The sequence below is a fragment of the Athene noctua genome, chromosome 20 (genome assembly GCF_965140245.1).
Source record: "Athene noctua chromosome 20, bAthNoc1.hap1.1, whole genome shotgun sequence".
NCBI classification, from domain to species: Eukaryota; Metazoa; Chordata; class Aves; order Strigiformes; family Strigidae; genus Athene; species Athene noctua.
In genome coordinates, this window is record NC_134056.1 from 2,234,611 (window position 1) to 2,257,814 (window position 23,204).

Here is a 23,204-nt window from a genome sequence, read left to right on the forward strand (position 1 = left end):
GAGGTGGGGTTGATGTGAATAAGTGTGGACATCTCCAGCTGACCCCACTGCTCTGGGTCCTTTAGCGATGACAGAGGTCAGACAAATACATCTCCGGCAGTCAAGGGTTTGATTTTTCTCCTCCTGACGGGGTTTCACCCAGGAGCTGGTGCAAGGGCAGCGTGGGGTCTGGCCGAGCTGCCACATCACTGCCCGGAGGTGCCAGCGTACGCGGGGAGGGGGAGCGGGACCCCAGGGCCAAGCAGAAGCTGCTGCATCGTGGGGTTCCCACCGTGCCCCCCACCAGCCGACCCCAGCAGGGCTCAGGGCAGCCCCGTGCCAGGCACAGCGTGCCCAGTGCTGGAGGACTGAGGGTGCAGGCAGCTGCCCGCGGCACCGCGTGCAGGCAGGAGGCTCCGGGGACCCTGGGGAAGGGGCGATGCAGAGGGTTTTGCTCTGGGGAAATCTTCGGCAGGATGGAACCGACCCCCGGTGAAGACGGTTGCTCTGGATGTCCCTGTGATTAACGGGAAGCATATGTAAATGTATATGGCCGTTGCCATAGCTACCGCAGGAATCCCGGCTGGTGCTGGGGAAGCTGCAGCCCCCGGCCCAGCCTGGGTCAGGATTTGCATTCCCAGCGCAGTCGCACCCCGCGCACCCCGCGGTGCTGGCACAGGAGCAGCCGGGCTGTGCCAACCCCCGTGCCGCTGCCGCGTCCCTGGCACGGGCAGGGGGACAGTGCCCTGGCACATCGTCCCACCGCTCGCTGTCCCGTGGCCGCCGGCTGCTGCATGGCAGCATCAACCCGGGGTGCTGCAGCCTTTCGCCAAGACGGGCGCACCCCAGGCTGGTCATGGGCTCCCCAGGGAGAAAACACCCTCGTGGGAGGGACGTGCCCGATGCCCAGTGTGCCCGTGACCCTCCTCCTCCAGGTGCACCAAAGCCCGAGGCCCACCCAGCCCCGCCTCACAGCAGGCCAAGGAGAAACCCTTCCCGGCAGCTCCCGTCTGGCTGATCCTCTAAAACCGGGGGGGAAAAGGGGCTTCCCCTGCACGGAGCCTGCCTGTGGCTGTGGTGAGTGCTGTGGGTTCGGTGTTGCAGGGGGGTGGGCTGTGCCACGTGTTGGGCTGTGTCACTCCCCAGTGTGGCTGCCACCAGCCCTGCCAGGGGCCCTGGTCCCTCGGTGGGCATCGCGCATGCTGTTGGCAAGTGCTTGTGCCCGCACATGAGCCCTGTGCCCCAGGATGTGCCAGGTGGCCCCAGCTAGAGGGTGAGGTTGAAACCCACTGGTGTTCAAGCAGTCGGACCTGAGGAATTCCTGGTTACCTGTTGTTTGCACATCTCCTTCCCCCCGTGGGATGAGTAAAGGGGGTTAAAACTCTGTAAAGGAAACCAGTTACTCCTGTAAACCAAGAAATGTGGCGGGGGTGAGAACTGAGCCTGCACTTGGTGTAACTCGCGCTGCGGATGCCGGACCGTGGCCCTCCCGGCGATGAGGGTTTCTCAGGGATAAGATTCATCCTGAAAACACTCATTTTCATATTTACCCTCAAACTGTTTTGCAAACCTGACTTGAAGCAAGACCGTGGATTGCTGGTCCCAAACGGAAGCCCCTCCAGGTGGGATGGATGGGGCTGGGCAGGGACCCTGCGGTGCCAGCTCAGCCCACGGCTGGGTGCGGGGACCCCCGGGAACAGGGGGACCCCAGGTCCCACAGCCCCTCCCTGCCCAGCCCCGTGTTTCTCCACTGTCCAAGGGCTCAGCCATTACCAGTGACAGGCGCGTGCGGCCGGGCTCTCTGCCTGCTATTTCCTTATAATTTAAGAGCCTTCCTCACATTAATCTTTTTATTTTTATTTTGACAAATGTATGTTTCCAGGAAGTTGCTGAGGTCAAAGCAGCATCTGTTGCTCGTTATTTTGGGGGATGCAGAGGGTCTTTGTGAGGGTTTCCAAAGCAACAAGGAATTAAGTGGTTTGTAAAGCAGAGAGCAGGAATGAGGAGCGGGCTGGGGCTTCCCGAAAGGCGGCTGAAGATGCTGATGAAAATCAGATCAGCTCGCCTCTATTTTCTTGGAAACTTGATCTATTTTTCTTGTATGACTGTCAGCCTGGCTCCTGTATTTCAAGTGCTTGGCCACCTCAAGCTCTGTGTTTGGGTTCTGGGATGGGCATGGCCCCGGTCAGACTTGCTCTTGCTGGGTCACGCTGTGCCAGCGGGGAGGACACGGGCTCTGTGGGATGGGAGCAGAGTGAAGCTTTTTGGGAGCAGCAGTGCAGGTCCCCGGTGTGGCTCTGGCTGGGGACACGGGCCGGTAACCCCCAGGACAGTCACCAGCCCTCTCCCTCCACCCTGGGCATGTCCCTCATGCCCCAAAATCACACCACAAATTGCCCAGCACACCCCATGGAGGGACCTGTGGCAAAAGCTGCTTTTTTCCTTCAAAACAACCCGAAGAGAGTCCGGTGCCAAGGCGAGGGCTGTGAGGAGCCCAGGAGATTTATCGCTGAGGAAATACTTTCTCCAGCGAGGGCCGACGGCCGCAGCAGGAACAATGGGAGATTCGCAACGTGAACAAAGCTGATTTCGTTCTTCTTTTTATCAATGCATTTTCCTTGCGGAGCCTCCCTTCCTGGAAGTGGGAGATGCAGCTTCCCCCGAGCGCTGGCTGTGTAATCAGCAGGAATGGCCATATCCTGGCTGGGAAGCGAGCTGTGAAACGCTGTCGCCCGCTGTGATTTATGAGCCCGTGGCAGCGGCCAGCGGCAGGGCTGGCCCAGGGACAAGGTGCCAGGGCGCGTGCAATATCCACGTATTCTTTCTCCTCCTCGCTGGGTCCCCGGGGAGCTGCCAGAGGAAGTTAATGGATTAGACACACACGTTCCAGTTGATTTTTATTTTTTTATTGCTGTGTCTTTCCAAATGCCTTTAGCAGACGCGCGAGCACAATGGGGTCGGGTGGTGAGCATCCCGGTCAGGCGGGCAGTGGGGCAGCAGCCTGCCTGGAAAGGTCAATGCAGAGACTATTTGCTTGGGGACACGGGGACAGCCTGTCCTGAGTGGGTATATTCCTTCCCTGCCGGGGAGGGCTCGCAGGGCTGGTGCTCGGCACCAGCTCATTGCCATGGAGGGGCAGAGTTAAGGTGACTCCAGATCCTCGGCAACCGGTGCTGACCAACAGCTTCGGGGCATCACAGCACCTTGCCCGGGGGGTTATTGGTGCCCGTCAGAGGCAGCCGGCAGCGAGCAGGTTCCTCACCGTGCCCAGGGCTGTAACATCCTTCTCGGGGGGCTCACGCCCGTGAGAATGGGCAGTTTTACTCCCGGGCTCACGCTCCTGCCACGCCGCATTATGCAATCCTCACCCGATACCGGGAATATGAAATAATTATTCCAAGTGATCAGATTTTAATTATGCCACACAGAGGATGATTATTGTACGCCAAATTGGTGCCGAGTGCTTAGTTATGTATATGCCAAATTTAGTCTATACTATTATACCCAGTGGGTGGCCGTAGACAATCAGGAAGTAATTAGTTTTGCTGGAGGTTGTTCGCCTGCCTGGTTCGCTGTGCTGTCTGGGGAGCGTCTTGCTGTGCTCTGTGAATACCGCGGGCTTTGAGTTCAATACCGTCTTTTTGTGACAAGCTAATAAGCTGTCTGCATGGCGGCCTGTAATTAGCGCTGTCGATATTCATTTGGAAACGGAGACCGCGCTGAGCGGCTCCGCTGACGGCGCTTCCCTTTGTCGAGGCTCTGGGCCGGTCCCTCCTCGCCTCCGAGGAGCGGCGGAGGGATGGGGATGCGCCCGGGGGATGCGTTCGTGTGTGCGCGGCACCCTCAGGCCCCGCCGAGGAAAGCGCCCAGCCACGAGGGGCTTGAGCCCCCGACACCCAAACCTGCCCCCCACCCACCCCTGTGCCAGCCTGGCCCTGGGCCTCATCAGGGAGGTGCCGCTGGGGCCCCGGGTGAGGGGTGTCCGGGGGCCCTGGCCTGTGGTACGGGCTGGGAAGGCTGAGCCAGCGCAGGGAGATGGGGACGTGCGGGGTTTGGCTGGAGTGGCCGTCCCCTCCCCAGAGCCACGGGCTGCTCCCCCCAGGAGCCCTGAGCATCGCCGGGAGGTGCCGAGGTGCTTCATGGTCGCACCTTTCCAAGGCGGCCTGATCCTGAGGGGTCTGGGCTCAGCTGTTGGGGCCTCGCATGCAGAACTGCCGGGGGGCCTCGGGCTGTGCTGGTCACTGGGACCACTGGGGCATCCCCCCACCGCCCTAGGATGCCGTTTGCAGCGGGTCAGTGTCGTGGGGCACCAGGAACCGGCCGCCTCCACAGGAACAGCCTGGATCTGCTGGGTGGGAATTGTCTGAAGTCCAGAGCAACTTTTACCTCTGTTACACAAAGGAAACTTTCCTCCTCTTTTTGTTGGAGATGCTCACTCCATTGAGATGATTGGCATACTGGAGAGCTGAGAAACTAAATTGTTTATACACTAATGAATAGAAGCTTGATTGCAAGATCCTGTTTGGAAAATTATAGTGCTGAATTGAAGCCGTACAATTACATCCAAAATGCTGCATATTCATTTCATCTGCTTTGCATAGAGATTAACAAGCGAGCCCTAAAGCAGACTCTGAAATTAAAGCTAACACCAGATTTAGTCACAGGTTACAAACTAAATGGCATTGTTTGATGGATATGAATCTTTACCACCTGCCTGCCTGATGATTGCTAGCAGCTTACCAGACAGCAAAGGAAAAAGTTTCTTCCCATGAAGGAAGCATAATAAGATGCTGGGCTGGAAGTGCCCCCTCCCCGTGCAGGCAGCCCCCCCAGGCAGATGTCTGCAGTGGGCCTGGGGAAAGGGCTCCCGGATCCGTCGTGCCGGAGGCTGCACCCGCTCCGTGGAGGGATGGAGAGTGGCCCCCAGACCCCCGCAGAGGCCCTGGGTGCTGGGTCCATCCAACCTCCAGTGTTGGGCTGGGTCCCTCCAGCTGGGTCCCCTTGCTGCAGGGGGGGGGGACAGTCCCATGGGGTCCCCCATCCTTCCTGCAGCCCCCGTGCTGCATCACCCATGGGCTCCCTCCCTCCCCTCAGAGGGGCCAGGGTCAGGATGCTGCAGAGGATGGGGGTTTCTTGCCCCTCAGGGGGGTGGGCAGCCGCTGGGGGGTCCCTGCACCCCGGCACGTGGCTGGTCCCATCCCATCCCGCAGCAACGGGCTTTGCCGCCCGCCTGTGACCTGCCTCCTCTCCCATGGTGCTCCCACCCTGCGTGCTGGAGCCAGGATCTCTTTGGGGAGCAGAAATGAGGACAAGAAAGGGCAAAGGGGGGGCGTGGGGAGCAGGGCTGTGCCCGGGGGCTGCGCCAGGCAGCAGTGTTTGGTGCTGTGCAGCTCGGGGAGGGGGGTTTGCATTGGAAATGGGCCCCGTCCCTGACAGAGGAACCTGTCCCGTGTGGCAGCACGTGGGGGACATGGGACCTGCTGCTGCCGCCAGCACTGCGTGAGGGAGCGGGGGGCAGCTGGGCCCCGTGTTTGAGCTGGGGCTGGAGGACGGGGGGGGTGCAGGCAGCAGGCTGGCAGCTCGGGGCAGCCCTCATTGCCAGCAGGGACCTTTGGGGATACTGGGGCGTCCCCAGTCTGCATCCAGTGGCAGCAGTGTGGGCCCCAGTGGGTCACAGACCACAGCACTTGCTCTGCAAATCAGACACCTTTATTTATTTTTTTTCTTTAAAAGTCAGTTACCAAACTGCAGAGTACTTCATTCCTACGGATGGGCTGGTCTGTCTCTACCACACTACAGGACAGCCCAGCCGCAGCTTTACAAGGCCCAGGCCCAGTCCCAGCACCGGGTGATGCCACCAGCCCCCACCCAGCTCTGGGGTGCGGGTCCTGTCACCCCCCCTCCCCGTGGGAGCAGGGCTGTGCCGGGCACAGGCAGCACGGCTGCTCCGAGTCTCCATCTCCTCCATCTCTGTGTGACACTTCCCCATCTCGACTCTCCAGCACTTCCCCAACTCCCTCTTGCAAACAACCGAGGGGGATGAGCATCTCCTCGGGTCCTTCCCCAAAACCTGACCGGGTCGAAGGCGACACGTGGCACCGCCAGGGCCTTGCCTCGGCCCTTCACCCAGGGCTTGGCTTCTTCCTTAAACCTTAACTCATCCCAGGACTCTCACGCTTCCATGACCAAACCCAAACCACATCAGAAAACCTTAAAATCAGCGCGACGGAGCAGCCTCCTGCCTGCAGCCACTGGCGGCTTGGAGAGGTATGGAGGGTTCTTCCACCCCAACCCCAAGACACGGGGTGCACCTTCCCTCCGGGGGGGGGTCACCCGCCCCAGCAGTGGGCTCCCAGGGCCAGCCCTGCACCCTATTAGTAGTGTCTGGGGGGGCTGGCCCCAGCCTGTGCGGGCAGTGGGTGCTGGGGCGTGGGAAAAGGCACCTGTGGAGGGAGGCAGTGGTGGCTGCATGTGGGGACGTGGCGGTGGGGCTGCCGTCCCCAAAAGCAGCGTGGCACTGGTGGACACAGGCTGCCCTGGGGACACCTGGCCCATGGCAGCGTGGTGGCAACCTGGCACCCACCTCAGGGAGCAGGGCAGGGGGGCAGTGCCATGGCTGTGTGCCGGTGACAACCGATGAACCGATGAACCGATGAACCGGGTTAGTGACAGCAGCCTTGTGTCGGGGTGTTCCCCACCCTGCGCCGTGTCCCTGCCTGGGGGCTCCCGTTGGGCAGCTCCTGGGGATGTTTCTGCCGTGGAGCATCCCGTGGGGAACACTGGCTGGGTGGAACGTCCCCGGAGCCAGTCAAACCAGTGCCATCCCCATCCCGCGTGCCCTGGCCTGCGGCTGTGCCATCTGCCGGCTCCTCGCCCTCCCGAGCTGCCCGGCAGCGATGGCACCACTCTGCCAGGGGCTGGCAAAGGCACCCGTCTGCTGCAGGAAGGCTGGGCTGGTGCGGGACTGCCTGCAGCCGCCCGGCCAGCAGAAGGGATGTAGTGACAAATACAAACTGTGCCTCTGCCAGGCAGCAGCAGCGGGAGGTGCCCGGAGGCTGGGAGCCCATGCAGCACCCCGCTGCGGGGCAGGCAGTGGATGGGGGGACAAGGCAGCGTGAGCTGGGGCAGCCTGAGGGCAGGGGGCTGGCTGGGTCGCATCCTGTGTGGCAGCCCCGTACATGGTGGGGAAGAGCTGCTGCGTGGGACAGGGACAGCGACGGGACATGCTTCCCAGCCTGGGCATGGGGGCCCCCAACCCTGGGGGCTGGTGGAGTGTTGGGGACAGAGCTGCTGGCACTGCCTGCCAGCCAGCTGCCACCTCCTGCAGTCCCACTAAGAGGGGACCCTGCTGGGCCCCAGGGCAGTGTCCAGCTCTGGTTCAAGTAGCTCATCTTCCGAGAAGCTGATGTGCAAGCAGGTGTCATCCGCAGGGGAGAAGGGCAGCGTGCTGTCCGTGGGGCTGCCCAAGGTGGCCAAGTCCTTGGCCAGGGCCTCAGTGGCTGCAGGGTCGTGGCCACTGGCCAGGGGGGACATCTGTCCACTGTCCCCAGTCCTGTCCTTGCCCAGAGCGCGCTGGCAGGCTGCGGCAGGGCCGGGCTCCGTGCTGGAGGCAGCGCTCCGGGCAGGAGTCCTTGCCTCGGGGTCCAAGAGGGTGAGCGGGCTGGCAGCGATGCTGGTGAGGCTGGAGACGCTGGGGCTGGGCAGGCTGGCGTGGGCAGCGCTCTCGAGCTTCACCTCCACTTCCAGGCTCGGGGAGGTCTTGCTCGACCTTTTTCGTAGGATGGGTGGGGGCGGGTTCAGCTTGGGAATGGGCTGCTGCCGCCTGGGAAGTGAAAGCAGAGAGAGGAGGTGATGGGCAAGTATTTACCTGCATGGGGGGGCCTGGGCTTGTTGCCCCAGGCTCTGTGAGAGATGCTTGTTTGGTCCCATCAGTGCAGCTCATCACCTACAAACGTTGGAGCTGGGTGAAGTGATGTGGCAACGACCATTTCGTGGCTGGGGACAGGCGCAGGGTAGGCAGTGACCCCCAGCAGGGCATGGTGGGTTCCTTGCCCCAGCTTATTGCACCTGAGCCTGTGCACAGCCCCTGGGCTACCTGTCCCTGCCCCTGAGTGCCCAGAACACAGCCCGTCCTCCTCAGCCCCTGCTGCTGGGCCTCTGAAACGTGGCCAGGGCAGCAGCGGGGAGCGGGGGGGTCTGCTCAGGGTGTTCCCAAGCAACAGCCATCAGGAGATGGAGGTGGCACATCCTACCTGTCCTCGTCCCCTCTGTCCGTGTCGTCCACCTTCTGCCGGCCGCTCCCGTTGAGCAGAGAGAACTCGCCGACCTCGGAGCCCTCCACGCGCCGGCTGAGCCCGTCCTGCCCCTCCAGCACAGCCAGGCACTCGTCCCCGTCCTTGCTGCCGTAGCGGTGGCCGCCCCTCTCCAGGCTGACGAGGTTGAGGTAGGAGTCCCCGGGGCCCAGGGCTGGCAGCGAGCCGGGGGCCACAGGGCTGCCCAGGATGCTGGCAGGGGTGGAGGTGGAGGGCAGGTGGATGTCCAAGCTGTAGTGGTTCTTCAGGTTCAGGGAGAGGGACTGAGCCAGGGACAGGTTTTGCAAGGAGCGGTCAGCTGGTGAGAGAGGGATGAGGGGCACGTGAAGAGCTGGGGACCTCCAGCCCAGCTGCTCCTCTGCACCGTGAGGGGTGCAGAGATGCTCTAAGGCCCCCCAGAGCCTGCTGGGAGGGTACTGGGAGCACCCCAGCTGCTCCCTCGGACCATGAGCAGTGCAGAGATGCTCCAAACCCCCCCAGAGCCTATTGGGATGGTACTGGGAGCACGCCAATTGCTTCCCAGGACCTCAAGGGGTGCAGAGATGCCCCAAAGCCCCCCCTGAGCCTGCCAGGATGGTGCCAGGAGCATTCCAGCTGCTCCTGGGACCATGAGGGGTGCAGAGATGGTCTGGAGGGATGGTGCTGGGAGCACCTCAGCACCCAAACAACCCCCACCCTGGGGTGAGGTCGGGGTGGTGGACCCGGTGCAGGGGCCACCGCGCTCACCCGGCTGCCGGTGCTGCTCCCGGGCTTCCAGCACCGTCAGCTGCCGCACCAGCAGGGAGACGTGTTGCAGGAGGTCACGGTTGGTCAACAGGAGCTGCCGCACCCGGGCCTGCGCCTCGATCCGCGCCGCCGTTTCGGCTGCCAGTTGGTCCTTCAGCAGCTGCACCTGCGGGGGGGGACGATGCGGGATGGGGGGTGCGGGATGGGGATATGGGATGGGGATGCGGAGATGGAGGATGCAGGAGGGGGGGATGCGGGACAGGGATGTGGGATGCGGGATGGAGGATGCAGGATGAGGGATGCAGGAGGGGGGGATGCGGGACATGGATGTGGGATGCGGGACGGGCCGAGCAGCTCCGGGATGCCCCGGGATGAGCCGCGCGGCGGCCATCGAGCGCCCCCTGCCGGCCGCGCCGCAGCAGCCCCCCCCCCCCCCCCCCCCGGCCTTTCCCGGTTCCCTCAGCCCCGGTCCAGCTCCGGGCAGGGGGATGCGGGGACAGGAGGGGGGGTCCTTTACCCCCTCGGTAACGTGAAACGAGGTGGGGAGGCACCGAGTTCCTGCTCTGATGCCTGTTTGGGAGAAGAAGCACTCGGGGGCGGGGGGCTCGCTTCCACAAAATGGGATGAAACGGGTTCCAGTGGCCCTGTGGGGACCCCCTGGGACCCTGCCAGAGCCGCCTGGGCTTACGTGTGCAGCCAGCTCCATGCCTGGGGGTGCTGAGCTGTGCTGGAGCAACGCTGCGAGCTCCACTGCGAGTAACGCTGTGAGTAATTCTGCCAGTGATGCCGTGAGTAACGCCACAAGTAATATGGCGAATAATGCTGTGAGTAACACTGCAAGTGATGCTGCGAGTAATACTATGAGTAGTGCTGCAAGGTCTGCTGCAAGTGATGCTGCGAGCAATCCTGCGAGTAGTGCTGTAATACCCTGAGTAATGCTGCGAGTAGTGCCGCAAGCTCCCCTGCGAGCAATTCTGCAAGCTCTGCTGCGCGTAATGCTGCGAGTAATGCTGCGAGCTGGGCTGTGAGCAACGCTGCGAGCTCCCCGTCCCGCTCCCACCCCAGCACAGGGCTCCTGCCGCCGCCAGCCCAGCCTGGCCGGAGCCGGGAGAGCAGGAGGGCTGGTGCTGGCCGAGGGGCCGCGTACCTGGGCCACGGCCACCTGCGTCTGCTGCTGCTGCTGGAGAAGCTGCTGCTGGAGCAGCTGGAGGCAGTGCTGGGAGGCCAGCGGGGTGATGGAGGCTGAGGAGCAGGGGCTGCCGGGGCTGAGCAGCTGCTGGGAGCTGGCCGGGTGGAGGGAGCAGTTCTCGGCATCCTGGGCACAAAGAAACGGGCAGGGTGAGTGCACCGACCGGCTCAGGCCGGGACTCGGATTGGGGTTGCCCACAGCGCGGAGCCCAGCGTGGCAGAGCAGCCCCCGCACCCCTGGCACCATGGGAGCGTTGAGGGGGGGCAGCCCTGGGCTCCATGTCAGGCTCTGCACGTCTGTGTGATCCCCAAGAGTGTGTTTTGGGGCAACTCCTGCTCCCAGAGAGCTGGCAGGGCTGCATCATCTGCATTTGGCCGTAGCTCCACACAGGGAGGGCAGGTCCCCAGGGAGGAAGTGGCAGGGAGTGACCCAAACACCCTGTCACCTCCTCCATGACGAGGCTGCCCAGGCTGGGCAGTTTCTTGTTGCCTGAAGCATTTGCCAGGCGCAGCAGCAATGGAGTGTCAGCGCCATCAACGTATTCAAAGTCTGCAGGGGTCCCAGCCCTCGGAGATAGCCCGTGTGAGAAGGCAGCGCATGCACTGACCGATTTCCGAGCAGCTCCGGATGCAGCCGTGAGCCCCCCGCACCCCCATGTGGTGCTGAGTCCCGGGCTCTACCAGTTCAGCCCAGGGTGGGTGAGCTCACAGCCACCTCATGTGCCTTGGGACCGTGTGGTGGCCTCGTGCATGGCTCACCTGGCCCTCCGTAGCACTGGGGGTCTCAGCAGGCAGCCCAGAGCTGAGCAGTGTGTCCCCCCCAGGCAGGCAGCTGCCCCCCCCGGCAGCGGGGGGTGGTTTAGGACAGTTCCCCTCACAGAGTGCCCCACTGGGGGCTGGTCTGGGGCTGCTGCCTTTCCTGCACCCTGCCCTCCCCTGCTGGGGCAGCTCCAGCACCCCAAAGCAAAGCGCAGGGACCCCCGGCCTGTCCAGCCACGGCAGCGAATCCCACGGAGCGCGTTTCACCGCAGCTGTTTTCAGCCAGACCCTGCGAGCGACACAATTGTGTGAGATGAAGCGATGCCATTCAGGCCGCCGGGAAGCGCTCGCAGAGCTCTGCAGAGGAGCTATTCATTACGGAGAAACCGGGGGCCTGCGCTGCCGGGGCTGAGCCCCCTCGCGGATGCTGATCCCTGGGTCTGGGGGGGTGAGGGGAGCCGGGGGTTGCTGCCAGGGCAGTCGGATGAGTGACTGCTGCAGAGCGGCACTGGGGGCACAGAAATCCACCCTGTGTGGCAGGGAAATGGTCGTCTTGCCAGAGGTGCCTCCTCTTAGTTTCTGCCTGTTGTGTGGATGCTGCTGCGGGAGCAGGGTCCTGCCTCGCTTCTCCTTCCTAGTGCTGGGTGACTGCTCCAGCAAACCCCTCTGCCTGCACCCCTGGGCTCTTCCCAGTCACGTTTGAAGCCTGCTCAGCCATGCGCCGCAGCCCCGCTCCCAGCTCTCTCCTCTCCCCCTGCCCCAGGACACAGCTTAGCTGTGGGTAAACTGGGTGCTGGACATCCCGACCTGCCACAGGGGCTGCAAGGGGGGTCTGCAATGGGGTCTCCGTGAAAGCCCCTCCAAATCAAGCCATGATACAGTGACCCCTAGCAGAGGGACCCCAGCAGTGGCAGAGCACATGGACCGTCCCCTCCATTACCTGGCAGTTCTTATCCTTCGGGGCTTGCCCAGGTTTCAGCATGCCGAGGTCCCCCCTGGCAGCGGGCAGCTCTCCGGGTCCCCTCTCGGACACACAGATGCTGTCAGAGTCGATGCCAACCTCGTCTACATCCGCGATCTTGGAGCCCTTTATCTGATGAACTTCAAACAAGACGGATAAATAAACCCGAGCCCCCCACCCTCACTGCAGGATCGCAGCAAGGAGCCGCGGTGGCACCTCAGGGATGAGGTCAAGACTTGTTTCGAGTCTTGGTGTGCTGTGGAGGGGCAGGAGGAAGGGGCTGGTGCCTGCAGACCCCCAGCCCGATGGACAAGGGGGCTCAGCCTCTGCCTTCTGTGCCCAGGACGAGTGGGCAGACAGGGTGGATTCCCTGTGTCCCCCATCCAAAAGGTCCTGAAGCTTTGTCACTAGAGCTGTCCCACGAAGGACATGTCACCTCACAGCTCCCCACCCCAAGGCATCCCCGGTGCCCCTGCTGAGGGAGGGGTCTGCCCGTGCGCCCCCAGGGAGCCGCATGTCACCTTCCAGTGGCTGCTCCTCGGCCGACTTGTCGCTGGCGCCGTCCGCCTGCCCGTCGGCGTTCTGCAGGGCGTGCTGCAGGCTCAGCTTGTGGCACACCTCGAAGGCCTGGCCCACCGTGCGCACCACCCGCATGGCCTGGCTCTGCGGAGCGAAAACCCGCCTGCCGCTCAGCCAGCAGGAAAACGGGGAGCCTTCCCCTCCGCTCCCCGCCCCGGGGCTGCCCCACCTCCAGGTCTCTTCCCATGCTGGGGGGCTCCAGCGTTGCCCACCGTGAGACCCGACAGACGGCGGCCCCTGGCCCCCCGCTCTCGGAGACGGGTGCTCGCATCAACCCGTGGGCCGGGCCAGGCGGGCAGGAGGGGGCAGGCACCAGACAGGATTTTTGGGGATGTTCAGCACTGGCGTTGCCTCGGTGTCTCCCCAGGGATCTGCACCCTCCGACCCAGTGGTTATTGTGGCTCCTGCACGGGAAGGTGTGGGGTCCCTCGGAGACCTCTCGCCCGGGGATGACCCAGCCATCATCCCCGGAGTATCCTACCTTCTTCTTCGATTTGAAGACGTTGCACCTGAAGGAGTTGTTAGCGCCGTCCCTTGCGATGTAACTGAATATTTTCAGGTCTTGCGAGTCGTGTGACACGTAGAAGATTCTAGGTGGGAGAGAGACAAAGGGAATTAAACACTGAAGGGAGTCTCTGTCCCCCAAACAACCTCAGTGGCTCCCGTGTGTCCCCAGGACAGGCTGGCTCACAGCACCCGGGGCTGGAGGAACGAGGCGGTGCTGGTGCACAGCCCCTCCTGCAATTTTCAAGGCAGGAGACGATGGATTTAGAGAGTGTTTCTGGCCTGATGGAAAACCTTCCGGTTTCTGAAGTAGGCAAAAGGTTTTTAAAGACGCTGTGGGAGAGCTAAAAAAATCTATAGTATTGGAAAGCGTGGGGCTATTTTTAGCCCCAGTAATAAATCCCTGCCCAGGCTGCAGCGTGGCACAACTGCCTGTGCAGCAAATGGGTGCAGCCAGCCCGGGGACGCAGGCAGGTGGCACAAAAACCAGCATCCCCTGGACGCCTCTCCCAGGAGAGGATTTCTCTCTCTCCTGTTCAGGCTGTCTCTTTCTCCTCCCTGTGCTGCAAAAAACATTTTTAAAGACCTTTTTGATATGTTTGATTTAATTGGGTAAAAATGTGACAAGTGAGTTCAGCTCTGAATAGAGAAACCAAAGGGATTCTTGAAATGGTTTTATCTTTTACTCTTTTCTGCCATTGGAATTTCTTTGTGTTGAACTTACAATTGGAACAATTATTGCTGATGTACCACATGTAATAATCTTTAAAGAATGGCAGAAGTGAGAGGTAGGTGTGCGGATAATGCATCAGCACGTCCTCTCCTCCTTTTCTCCTCACCAAGGGCTCTGACCCACAGAACTGGTGCTGGTGATCCCAGCCCTTGGGGCTGCGGGCCTCGGGCTCGTGGTGCACTTACTCACTGGGCAGATCTAACAGCCTGGTGCAACCTCTGCTCCTAACTGCATCCGCAGGCTAAACGCCATCGCTGGGGTTGCAGGGCTTGGGGTCTCCAAAACACTCTGAGATCCCATGGCAGGTGCTATGGGAAGTCAGTGCTGTCTTGCCATGTCCTGTACGGGTTAATTCCCTGTAAGCACTTACACCTTAGAGTAAGGCCCTTCTTCAGAAGCACACGGCGAGCCATGCTCTGAAGGAAAACCTCAGGAAGCCTGTCTTCAGAGTTGGAATCAGAGAATAATTCAGGATGAAGACATCTCTGGGGGTCACCTAGTCTAACCCTGTTCAAAGCAGACCCAGCTTCAAAGCTAGATCAGTCCACCTCATACTCAAAAATGTATGAAAAGGATTCCCCATCAGTGGTAATTTCGCAACCGTGTTAATTTTTCATGGTCCTTTGGAAAGCCAGCCTTGGTGGAGGTAACTCAGCAAGCAGGAGGACAGACACGTGTCGCTCAGGGCTGACTTGACCTAGCTGGTGCAAATCCCCTGCCACGTACCTGTACACGGGATCGTGCATCACCACCATCTTACTCTCATCCCAGGTCCACTCCTTTCTCTGTAAGCAGAGAGCAGAAACAAAACTACAGTGAGTCAAGTAAAAATGAAACTCCACCAGGCTCATGTGCAGGAACCCTGGAGAAGGGTGCGTTTGTCCCAAGACAAAATCTGGGCTAGAGTTTGACCAGGAGCAATGGCTGTTTCATCAGTATCTTGGCTAAAAACAGATTTCTTCAATCATTTATCATGTCTGGTCATCTGATCACAGCCTTCAGGGCTGAAAACGGTCCCTAAGATTAATTTATAGCCTCAAATATGCAGAAAAGTAGCATGTTTTGGGGAAGAAGGCTCTGAGCTAGGGCTTAGGAGCTCTGGATACAGCTGCTGGCTCGGCTCAGGGGGAAGCACAGCCTGGGCGAGGAGCTGAGGAGTGCTCAGCCCAGGCAACGTGAAAAAAGCCTACTGGTATTAACAAGAAAAAGAAACTATTTCCTGAAAGCTTGACATTTTTTGGTAGAAAAGAAAAAAAAATCCTCTTCCCACGGTGTCATTTTCCCACTTTTTTCAGCAAGGTTTTGTTAATAGTTTGATGAAAAATGGAGTGGTTTTTTTGTGAAAATTCTGGGTGGTTTTTAAGAAAAGGCCAGTTTTGGTAGAAGTGTGACTATCCCGAGCAGCAGTAATACCCAGATGTGCTCTGGCCCCCAGTGCTCCAGCTGGGCTGGAGAAGTCTCACCTTCTGCTTCTTGCGCAGAATCACCTTCACCCCATCCACGGACACGATGATGCTCACTTTCTTCTTCTTAATGTTCTTGGCTTTGAATTCATACTGATGGGAAGAAAAGTCCGGGTTAGAAGAGAAGCTCTGTTGGGGGGGTATCTGGGACAGTGTGCAGTATTAGTCAGTGTTTTACATGAAAATGTCGGGTTTGTGTTTAATCCCAGCTCCTGAGGGAAGTGGGAATTTGTTTTATTCTGCTAAGAAAATCCATGTTGGGAAGGACCTGCTGCTGTAGCCGGGATGCTGGGCAGGATCCTGGCTTTGTCAGGCGTGTCCTTTGGGAGAGGAGAAGTGGAGCTCGATCCTCTAGACTACATCCAGAGGCATCGATTCAGGTCTGGGAAGAATTTCCCTGAAGCATGGGCCCTGCCTTGTCCAGCAGGATTCTGCACCAGAGGCTTGACAGGGAGATGGCACTTGCAGCAAAAACCAAGCAGAGATTTATGGCCTCTCCAGTGCCCTTGTATGTCAGCACTGCAGTGCAGGGGGAATATAAAATCACTTATGAATTGCAGGGAGGGCCAGATGGGTGGCAATAACGCAATTATACCTCAGTCATTTACATAATCACATTAACCTCAGTGGGCTCGGTATCTCTGGAGAAAAACCCAGCTCCTCACCTGCAGGTGTCTTCAGTCTGAACTCACCTCCACTTGTGTTAAAAATTAAACTGCTGGCTTTTAAATGTTGCTTTTGCTGACAGCTAGAAGCATTGCAGAGCCCTTCCACTCCAGAGACCTGTGTTTACAGTGCTGATCCTTACTGGCCCCATTTTAGGCACTATTTTCAGCTTCCAGATACAGCATTTCGATACTCCATATTTTTCACAGTCCCTATCTGAAATCCAGCCTTCCTGGGCCAGATCCTCAATTTATCTAAACCAGCACATCCGTTACTGGCAGTGCGGATATTAAAAAAAGCAATCCTTTGGATTAGCTTGATGTGCTGGAAAGCAGAGGTTACAAATCCCCTGTTTTAACAGTCTAATAATGTCAAGGGTGCTGTAACAGAGCTGGGACTCAGCAAAGGGGACATCACGGGGACAAGCGGCCGCAGCAAGGTGATGAACGTGAGCGAGCATGACCGACCCAAGCCTCAACCTGTGCCTGCTCTGCCCTCACTCCCCCATGGCTCTTGGCTCCCTCCACATGCTGTTAGTTGTGGTCTACCAGAAAACAGGCTGTGGAGGGCTCTGGCCGTATCTTCCATCAGTCTGTCAAATTGGAAGCAGCTTCTAAGTTTTTCCCGCTAAGGTACCAGGGTGGTGCAGCCCCCTCCGTGGCGTCCTGTCCCCCTGAGGACAGCCAGCCACCATGGAGCCTCCCCGGGGGCTGCTGTGCCGGCCCGACGGGCTCATGGGGACGGGAGGTGCCTCCGCTCCATCGTCAGCCCCCCTCTTTCCTGGGATGCCCCTGCTACATCACTTTGGAGAATCAACACAGACTGTGTGATCTGTAGACACGGAGGACAAGGCGATGCCAAGCGGCGGAGTGCAGCCTGCAGCCTACAGCCTACCTACGCTGTGTAATTAGACATCTAATTAGAAATCTTATCTCTTTATACAGTCGGTGGAGCTGCAGGTAGCAACTGAGATGTTAAGAGAGACTGGGCACCTCTTCCAGGAGCCTGAAGTTGAAGGACTCTGTGTGTGGCACCCAAGCACTGCGGAGGAGATCTGCATCTTTCCAGCTCCTCAGCACCCATTGTAAGCCACGCCAGCCTCACAGGCAGAAAACTGGGTGGCTTTCATGTTTATCAGGCTTTTGATGCTGCTCATTGAATTCTTAGCGCTCTGCAAGGTTTATGGTATCAGACAGATCCCAGATTAAACCATAGCCTTTTGATCTCCCCATGAATTACTACTCTGAGACAAGCTCTTTAAAAATCTATCTATAGCACCATTGTGTGTGAAGCCAGAGCTAAATTTGCTATACGCATTTTTTATTTATAGGGAGGAGTGAAACGATGGGTGAGGCAGCGAGTGCCTCCTGCAGACTGCTGCAGGTCGGGGGGGGCCCACGGGAGAGGCACACACCTGCGGGGCCGAGGCCGGGCAGCCGAGCTCGCTGGCTTCTCCCACCCTGTGCCCGAGCAGCCCCTCGGTGCCCTGGTACCCCCCGCCCAGCACGCTGGGCTGGAGCTTCCCCCTCCCCTACGCTCAGCCCCGCCAAACTGTTTCTCCTTGTCTGCTAGCATGAATGTCAATAAAACCGGGATAGATTGTTCTGCCCGCTAAAGAGCTATTTATCTTTCTTTATACACAAATGGCTGGGAAAATACTAGCCGAGCTTTCCAAGAAAGAGAGAGCAATACAGTGTATTTTCCCCTTGTAGCAACAGGGGTGCAATTACATTCAAACAAGGCTCTTTACTCAAAGGCTTTAAGCAAAGTCCAAGTCTGGATTTTGCAGAGATGCTTTTTCTTTCTCTCTTGGACAGAAATGAACAATTGGGAGCAGCAGCAGTGCATCGCCGGGTGCTGCCAGGAGTGATGGCAAGTCTCTAAACCCAGGGAACTCCAGCTGCCACCCCACACTGCCCCAGCCTGACTTCGGGACAGGTCCGGGGCTTCAGCCCCCAGCAGAACCGTACAGCTGGAGTGAGCTGCCCGGCACGCTCTGCCCTGGCCCACGGCGCGAGCCGGTGCCGAGCCGCCGAGCCATGCTGGGGAGGAACATGGGGCAGGTGGGAGCAGAGCTAAGAGCTTCTCCCCTGCCCCAGGGACACACATGCCCCACACACAACATCAGAAGCAGTTTTGACCCTTGCAATCTGCAGGCAGCACCCTCAGGCTCTGCTCAGGATGCGGCCCTTTGCCACAGCATCATCAGCGAGGCAGGAGGCCGATGGGTTTTGCCTGTCGTGCTCGCCCCGTGCAGCTCGTGGCCGCTGCTGCACCCTCACCACTGCACCAGCAAACGGCCAACGCATGCTCCCCAGCGTCCCAGTCAGGGCAGAATTAGCTTGGCCTGAAAACAGTTAAAACTCATTGGGCCCCAAATTCCTTTCTGAAGGCTCAAAACCCTCAAGCAGCAGGAGCTGTAGGATGGCCCAGCCCTGACCAGCTGCTCAGCACACGGAGGGCACCGTGCCCCAAGAGCAGGGCTGGGAGAAAGCCCCGCAAGCCCACGCTGCACCAGCTTGGATTGGACTCTCTCTCCATCTCTACACATAAGAGGCAGATGGGATACAGCTTCAGTCTTTTAATTGCTTCCTATCAAGCAGGAATCAGTATTTTAATTAACCGTGATTTATATAAAGACACATGAAAAAATGCACTCCAAGAGAGCAGACTTTATCTCCTATAAAAATGTTCATGCTTAAACCAACACACATCTGAACACGAGGCTCCTGGCTAACCTGGCACTGTCGTCAAAAAGGAAAGTCGTCACTGATTTTTTTTTGTCTTACTATTGAATTGATGCGAATTTTTTTTCAAAATTTATCAAGGATACTGACAAATCCAAACCCACACAGCAGTGTTCATCTTCTCTGCTGCCTTCCGAGATTTGATCTTTATTCTCCTGCTGCTTGTGCTATCCTATGGGTGAAAGCTTTCCAGATGTTAAAGGATCTGGAGTTGCCCTTACAAGTGGCAATTCGGCAGGCAAGCCTGGCAGCTTTCTTAGCTATGGAGACAAGATGGGACATTTTATAAAAAAAATCAGGTCAAAAAAGGGCAATGTATCTCATTAATTTAGCAGCTTCATTAATTCTATTTCTGATGTGTCTGACCTGGAATACTTTCCATTTCTGCTTTTAAATCCCTGTGTTTAAGTCCTTGCCTTTCATACGGTCCCACATACTGTTGGCATGTAATATTAACCTACCCAAGAGCTAAAGACTGTATGACTAGAAATGTTAATGGCGCCGTGTAATGCATATTTCATCTGATAATTCCACCCAAGCAGATATAAATTACACATGCAGTTACCAGCTTCCATCTGCTGATGAAAGAGATCGGCTAATGCACGTTGGAAATCATATGCAGCTTCCAGCACTAAGAACAACTTGCATGAATAGAGTTATTCAAGGAAGCAATTCTTAATGTGATTAATTACTGAAGGTATCAGGGCCTTCATTATGCAAATGAAAACTGTCATAAAACAGTTTGCACGTCTTAGAGGCAGCCTCTGTTTCCAAAAAATGCATCTTCCCCATTAACAAAGAGCAAAGGGCCAGACCTGAGAGAGCTGGCAGAGCCAGGACACGCTCCCTGCCAAGGTTCAAATGGTGTTTGCCGCTGTGCAGCTCGAGTTGTATTAAGGGAAATCAAGGCAAAGGCTCTCCAGGTTTTTGAAACAGGAGTACATCAGTGCTCCCAATTGCTGCTGGGTATGTACTTCGTCTGAATGCCCAAAGGAAGATGCCACAGACTTGGAAATGGATGACTTCTTCCTGCAGCTGGAAATTCTCCAGGCAGCCCTTAGCCCACTGCCTGCCCCCAGCCTCCCCTCGCCCCGTCCCGCCCTGGCAGGCTGCAGGATCTATGTGTCCATAAACAACCCCACAACAATAAGCAGTCCCAGCCCCTTCCCAAACCTTGCCTGCCGGACAGACACGGGGAGCATGGCGATGAGGAGGGGGAAATCTGCTCAGCCCTGCGCCCCAGCAGGCAGCGTCACCCCGGCAGGACCCACTGGTCCCTGCTCCTGCTCCCAGGCTGGCACACGGCCGTGTGGGAGGCATCCTTCACCTGCTGGAGGAGGCAACCTCCGACACCGCATGAGCGCCATGTTAGGAATTAAAGCCCTGATGAATCCAGGTATCTCAAGTTTAGGAATGTTATTAATTTCAAACCAAACTGACCCAGAGAGCATGAGGACAGGGCGTTATCTCGACTGCTGTTTGAATTACTGCTGCTTGGAGTGCTGCTGCTTGGAACTGATGCTACAGAAAACTCCTGAGCTCCTCTCCCAGCGCGGGCAGCTCAAACGAGCTGACAAACGAGCAGCCGGTTCCCACACCCTTTGGCCCACAGGCTCCAAACCCCCCGTGCGTCACCGCGGCCCCTTCTGCATCACATCACACCTTCCCGCCGGGCAGCAGCTTTTCCACCGGTCAGCCACGGCCTCCAGCTGGAAACCACTGGGTTATGGCCTCTCCTTTGTTCACCTTGGGAAGCATGTGCCTGTCTGAATCCTATGAACTCCCAGTGCCCGGCGGCGGGGCGCACGCTCCCGGGGACGTGGCCGGTGTGAATGCGGCTGGGCATAGTCTGGGCCTGTGCTGCAGTAACTGGGCAACACGGACACAAAAGCAACGCAGGAAGCAGTGGAGACCAGGAGTGCACCTCCTGCCCAGTGGAAAAATGAGAATTTATGATCCTTGGAAACATAAAACTGTTTAGTGGAAAGCAGAAACCGAAGGGGGAGTACAATAGGCAAGGAGAATGCTGGCAACATACCCAAAGTCTTTTTTTCTCATTTAAATTAGCTCCTTCCACCATCCAACAAATTCTCTGTAGATACCACAGACCGCTCCCCACACAGTGAGCTGAAGGGGGCTGAGGAGCTATCACGGCCCCGCTGGGTTTCTGGGAGTCCCTGGAGGGGCAGCAAGGAGATGTGATCACAGTTCATCCCACAGGATTGATTTATTTATTCCTAGTTCTGTGCTCTGGCAGCAGTGTTGCTGCCTGCACAGCCAGGCAGGACTCGGGCTTCTCCAATGATGCAGAACAGCACTTGCAGGTTTGTGAGCCCTGGAGTTGGGGCTGGGGTGCTGGGATGTGGCTTCAGCCCGTCTGTGGGGAGCAGCTATCTGTCCACGCTTCTGCGCCATGCCACGGGTCAGGGCCCACCCTTCGGCTGGCCCAGCGATCCCTTCTCTCCTTTCCCAGTTCCTCTCAGGAGCTGGTTGGTCAAGAGCTGAGTTTGCACATTTGAGTGCAACCCTCTCTGTCCCCTTCCTAATCCGAGCGCAACCTCTGGTGACTGACACCGTGCCCTTTCCCCTCAGCACCAGCCGTGAGGTTCAGGACCCCAGTGAGGACCCACCAGAAGGTCCTACCAGGCTCTCCTTCCCAGGACTGGGTGCACTGGTCCTTCCCTGCCTGGCAGTTTGTGCAGATAACCCCCCCCCGAGACACGGGCAGCAGGAGCAGGGGCCCCGGCTCAGCGCACTGTCCCTGCAGAGCTCCACAGGCTCCTGCTCGAGGAATCAAGCTAAACCACAGGCTCAGCCTCCACACAGCCCACCCAGCAATGCCAGTGTTCCTGACCACAGCCTGAGCTGCAGAGACCTGCTTACAGACTAAGCTTTGATTAGTCTTGGCAAGAAAAGCACCACGGGATAAACTAACCACAGATGATTTATTGATGGGGTTGCTGCGGCTGGCCTGGAGCTGGTGCCCTGCGTGCAGCAAAGCTGCAGATGCTGCTCAGGTGCAGGAGCTGGAGACAACTTGTCACATAGCTGTGAGGAAAGGATTAACAGGAAAATTCAGCCTATGTGTACAAAATCTCCCTAGCAAACCACATCTAAGGTACACAAAAATCATCTGCTTTGCAATGCTGTCTTAGCCAGGCAGACAAGTAACTGCTTTTTGAGAGCTGAGAAGTGGAAGCAGAGGTACTTGTAGGTTGTCCAAAGGGCAGAGGATGGACTCCAGGATTATGGAGTCCCAGGACAGCCCTCCTGCTCCAAAGCCTCCCACCAAGCCCAGCTGCCTTGCTGGGACCATGTCTCGATGAGCTGTGCTGACACCTCTGGCTCTTCTCACTTTGGCCACCTCACAGTGACCAGCTGTGAGGTGTTAAAGGTCCTGACCAGCCTTACCTGGGCCCTCTGCCCACACCCCCACACACGGGCCCCCATTTAAGCTCAGCTCTGGGCCTTCAGTCCTTTCTTCAACTCCAGCGTAGTAGTGTTGGGCTTTAGCTCAGCCATAGCCATGCCTAGCCATGATCCCAACCTGAAGACTGACTTCCCAGCTTAGCCTCAGACCTGTCTGATCAGTATGGACCTGGACTCTTGGTTGAACCTGGCTACTCCCCAGGGTCTCTGCTCACCTCACCCAGGGTTGATAGGATGGGGTCCTCCCTGCCTGGTGAGGCCCCTGCCCTGCCAGCCATGTTATCATGGTTGGTTTCTGGCTCCTCCTCCGTGAGGGAGCAAAGCCACCCTCGCTGCTCCCTGATGCCAGGGCAGTGTGTAGCCCCTCACAGCTGCCTTGATGCAAGGAGATGCACAAGCATCTCAGTAACAAGGGGTCTGTTTGCTAAAGCCTTCACTAATCCCCAGCCTTGGTGGTCAGTCCCTCGCTGCAGCTAGAGCTGAGCAGTGATGTGCATTGAGGGGGGAGGAAGGATGGAAGCCAGTGAAGAAACTGCAAAAACTTGAATTAAGCTAAGAATATATTTGCATTTCTGGAGTCTCCTGTTTGGCACTGTCAGCACTCTTTTAATTGGTCTAATCTGCAGGTCTTCTTGGACCTGTGCCCCACTGCCCCTCAGCCAGCACAGGGGCACTTCAGCTGTGTTTGGCTAGTTCCTGGCTCAGCTCACAAATGCAGCTCCAAAAGTAGCTTCTTGAAAGTTGCCTGTAAATGGAAAAGGGCATGCGAGCTTGGCCCTGCCCTCTTGTGCTGCTCTGGCTGTGGTTTAGGTCTCTGCAGAGATGCAGGTGTTTCCCGTCTCCCTCTAGGATGCCCTTTAGGGGACAGGGGTTTCTGGAAGAGGCCACACCAGGAATGCTGGGCATGCCTGGCCTGGCTGCCTCCTGCTAACTCCCGGTTTGGCTTTGGAGATCCTCTGGGGTGATGTGTGTGAGTGAAGCCACAACAATGCTTAGGGACTAAGAGGGGAAAAAAATCCCTTAGGAAGCAGTGCCAAGCGTCAGCCTCCTGCAGGCTTTTGGAAGCCACAGAGAAGCAGTTTGTCGATAACAGGAGAGCAACCTGTGGATCCAGGCTCTCTCGACACTCCTTCCCCCAAAGAGCTTTAAGGCTCTGGT

General features: G+C 58.1%; 1 protein-coding gene across 2 annotated transcripts in view; it reads right to left on the reverse strand.

The window, feature by feature from the left end:
• Positions 1–5,691: 5,691 nt before the first annotated feature.
• The window catches only part of LOC141968648 (carboxyl-terminal PDZ ligand of neuronal nitric oxide synthase protein-like), a 37,619-nt gene continuing 20,106 nt past the window's right edge, over positions 5,692–23,204 (reverse strand). The window contains exons 3-11 of one of the 2 annotated variants that reach the window (XM_074923572.1): positions 15,205–15,297; positions 14,468–14,526; positions 12,986–13,094; positions 12,447–12,588; positions 11,905–12,065; positions 10,165–10,332; positions 9,018–9,183; positions 8,232–8,589; positions 5,692–7,801 (exon numbers count right to left, since the gene is read on the reverse strand). In XM_074923572.1, coding sequence (XP_074779673.1) covers positions 7,312–7,801; positions 8,232–8,589; positions 9,018–9,183; positions 10,165–10,332; positions 11,905–12,065; positions 12,447–12,588; positions 12,986–13,094; positions 14,468–14,526; positions 15,205–15,297 — 1,746 coding nt within the window. In that variant the 3' untranslated portion in view covers positions 5,692–7,311. The remainder of the gene's footprint in view (positions 7,802–8,231; positions 8,590–9,017; positions 9,184–10,164; positions 10,333–11,904; positions 12,066–12,446; positions 12,589–12,985; positions 13,095–14,467; positions 14,527–15,204; positions 15,298–23,204) is intronic. The other variant, XM_074923573.1, reaches the window with a different exon arrangement.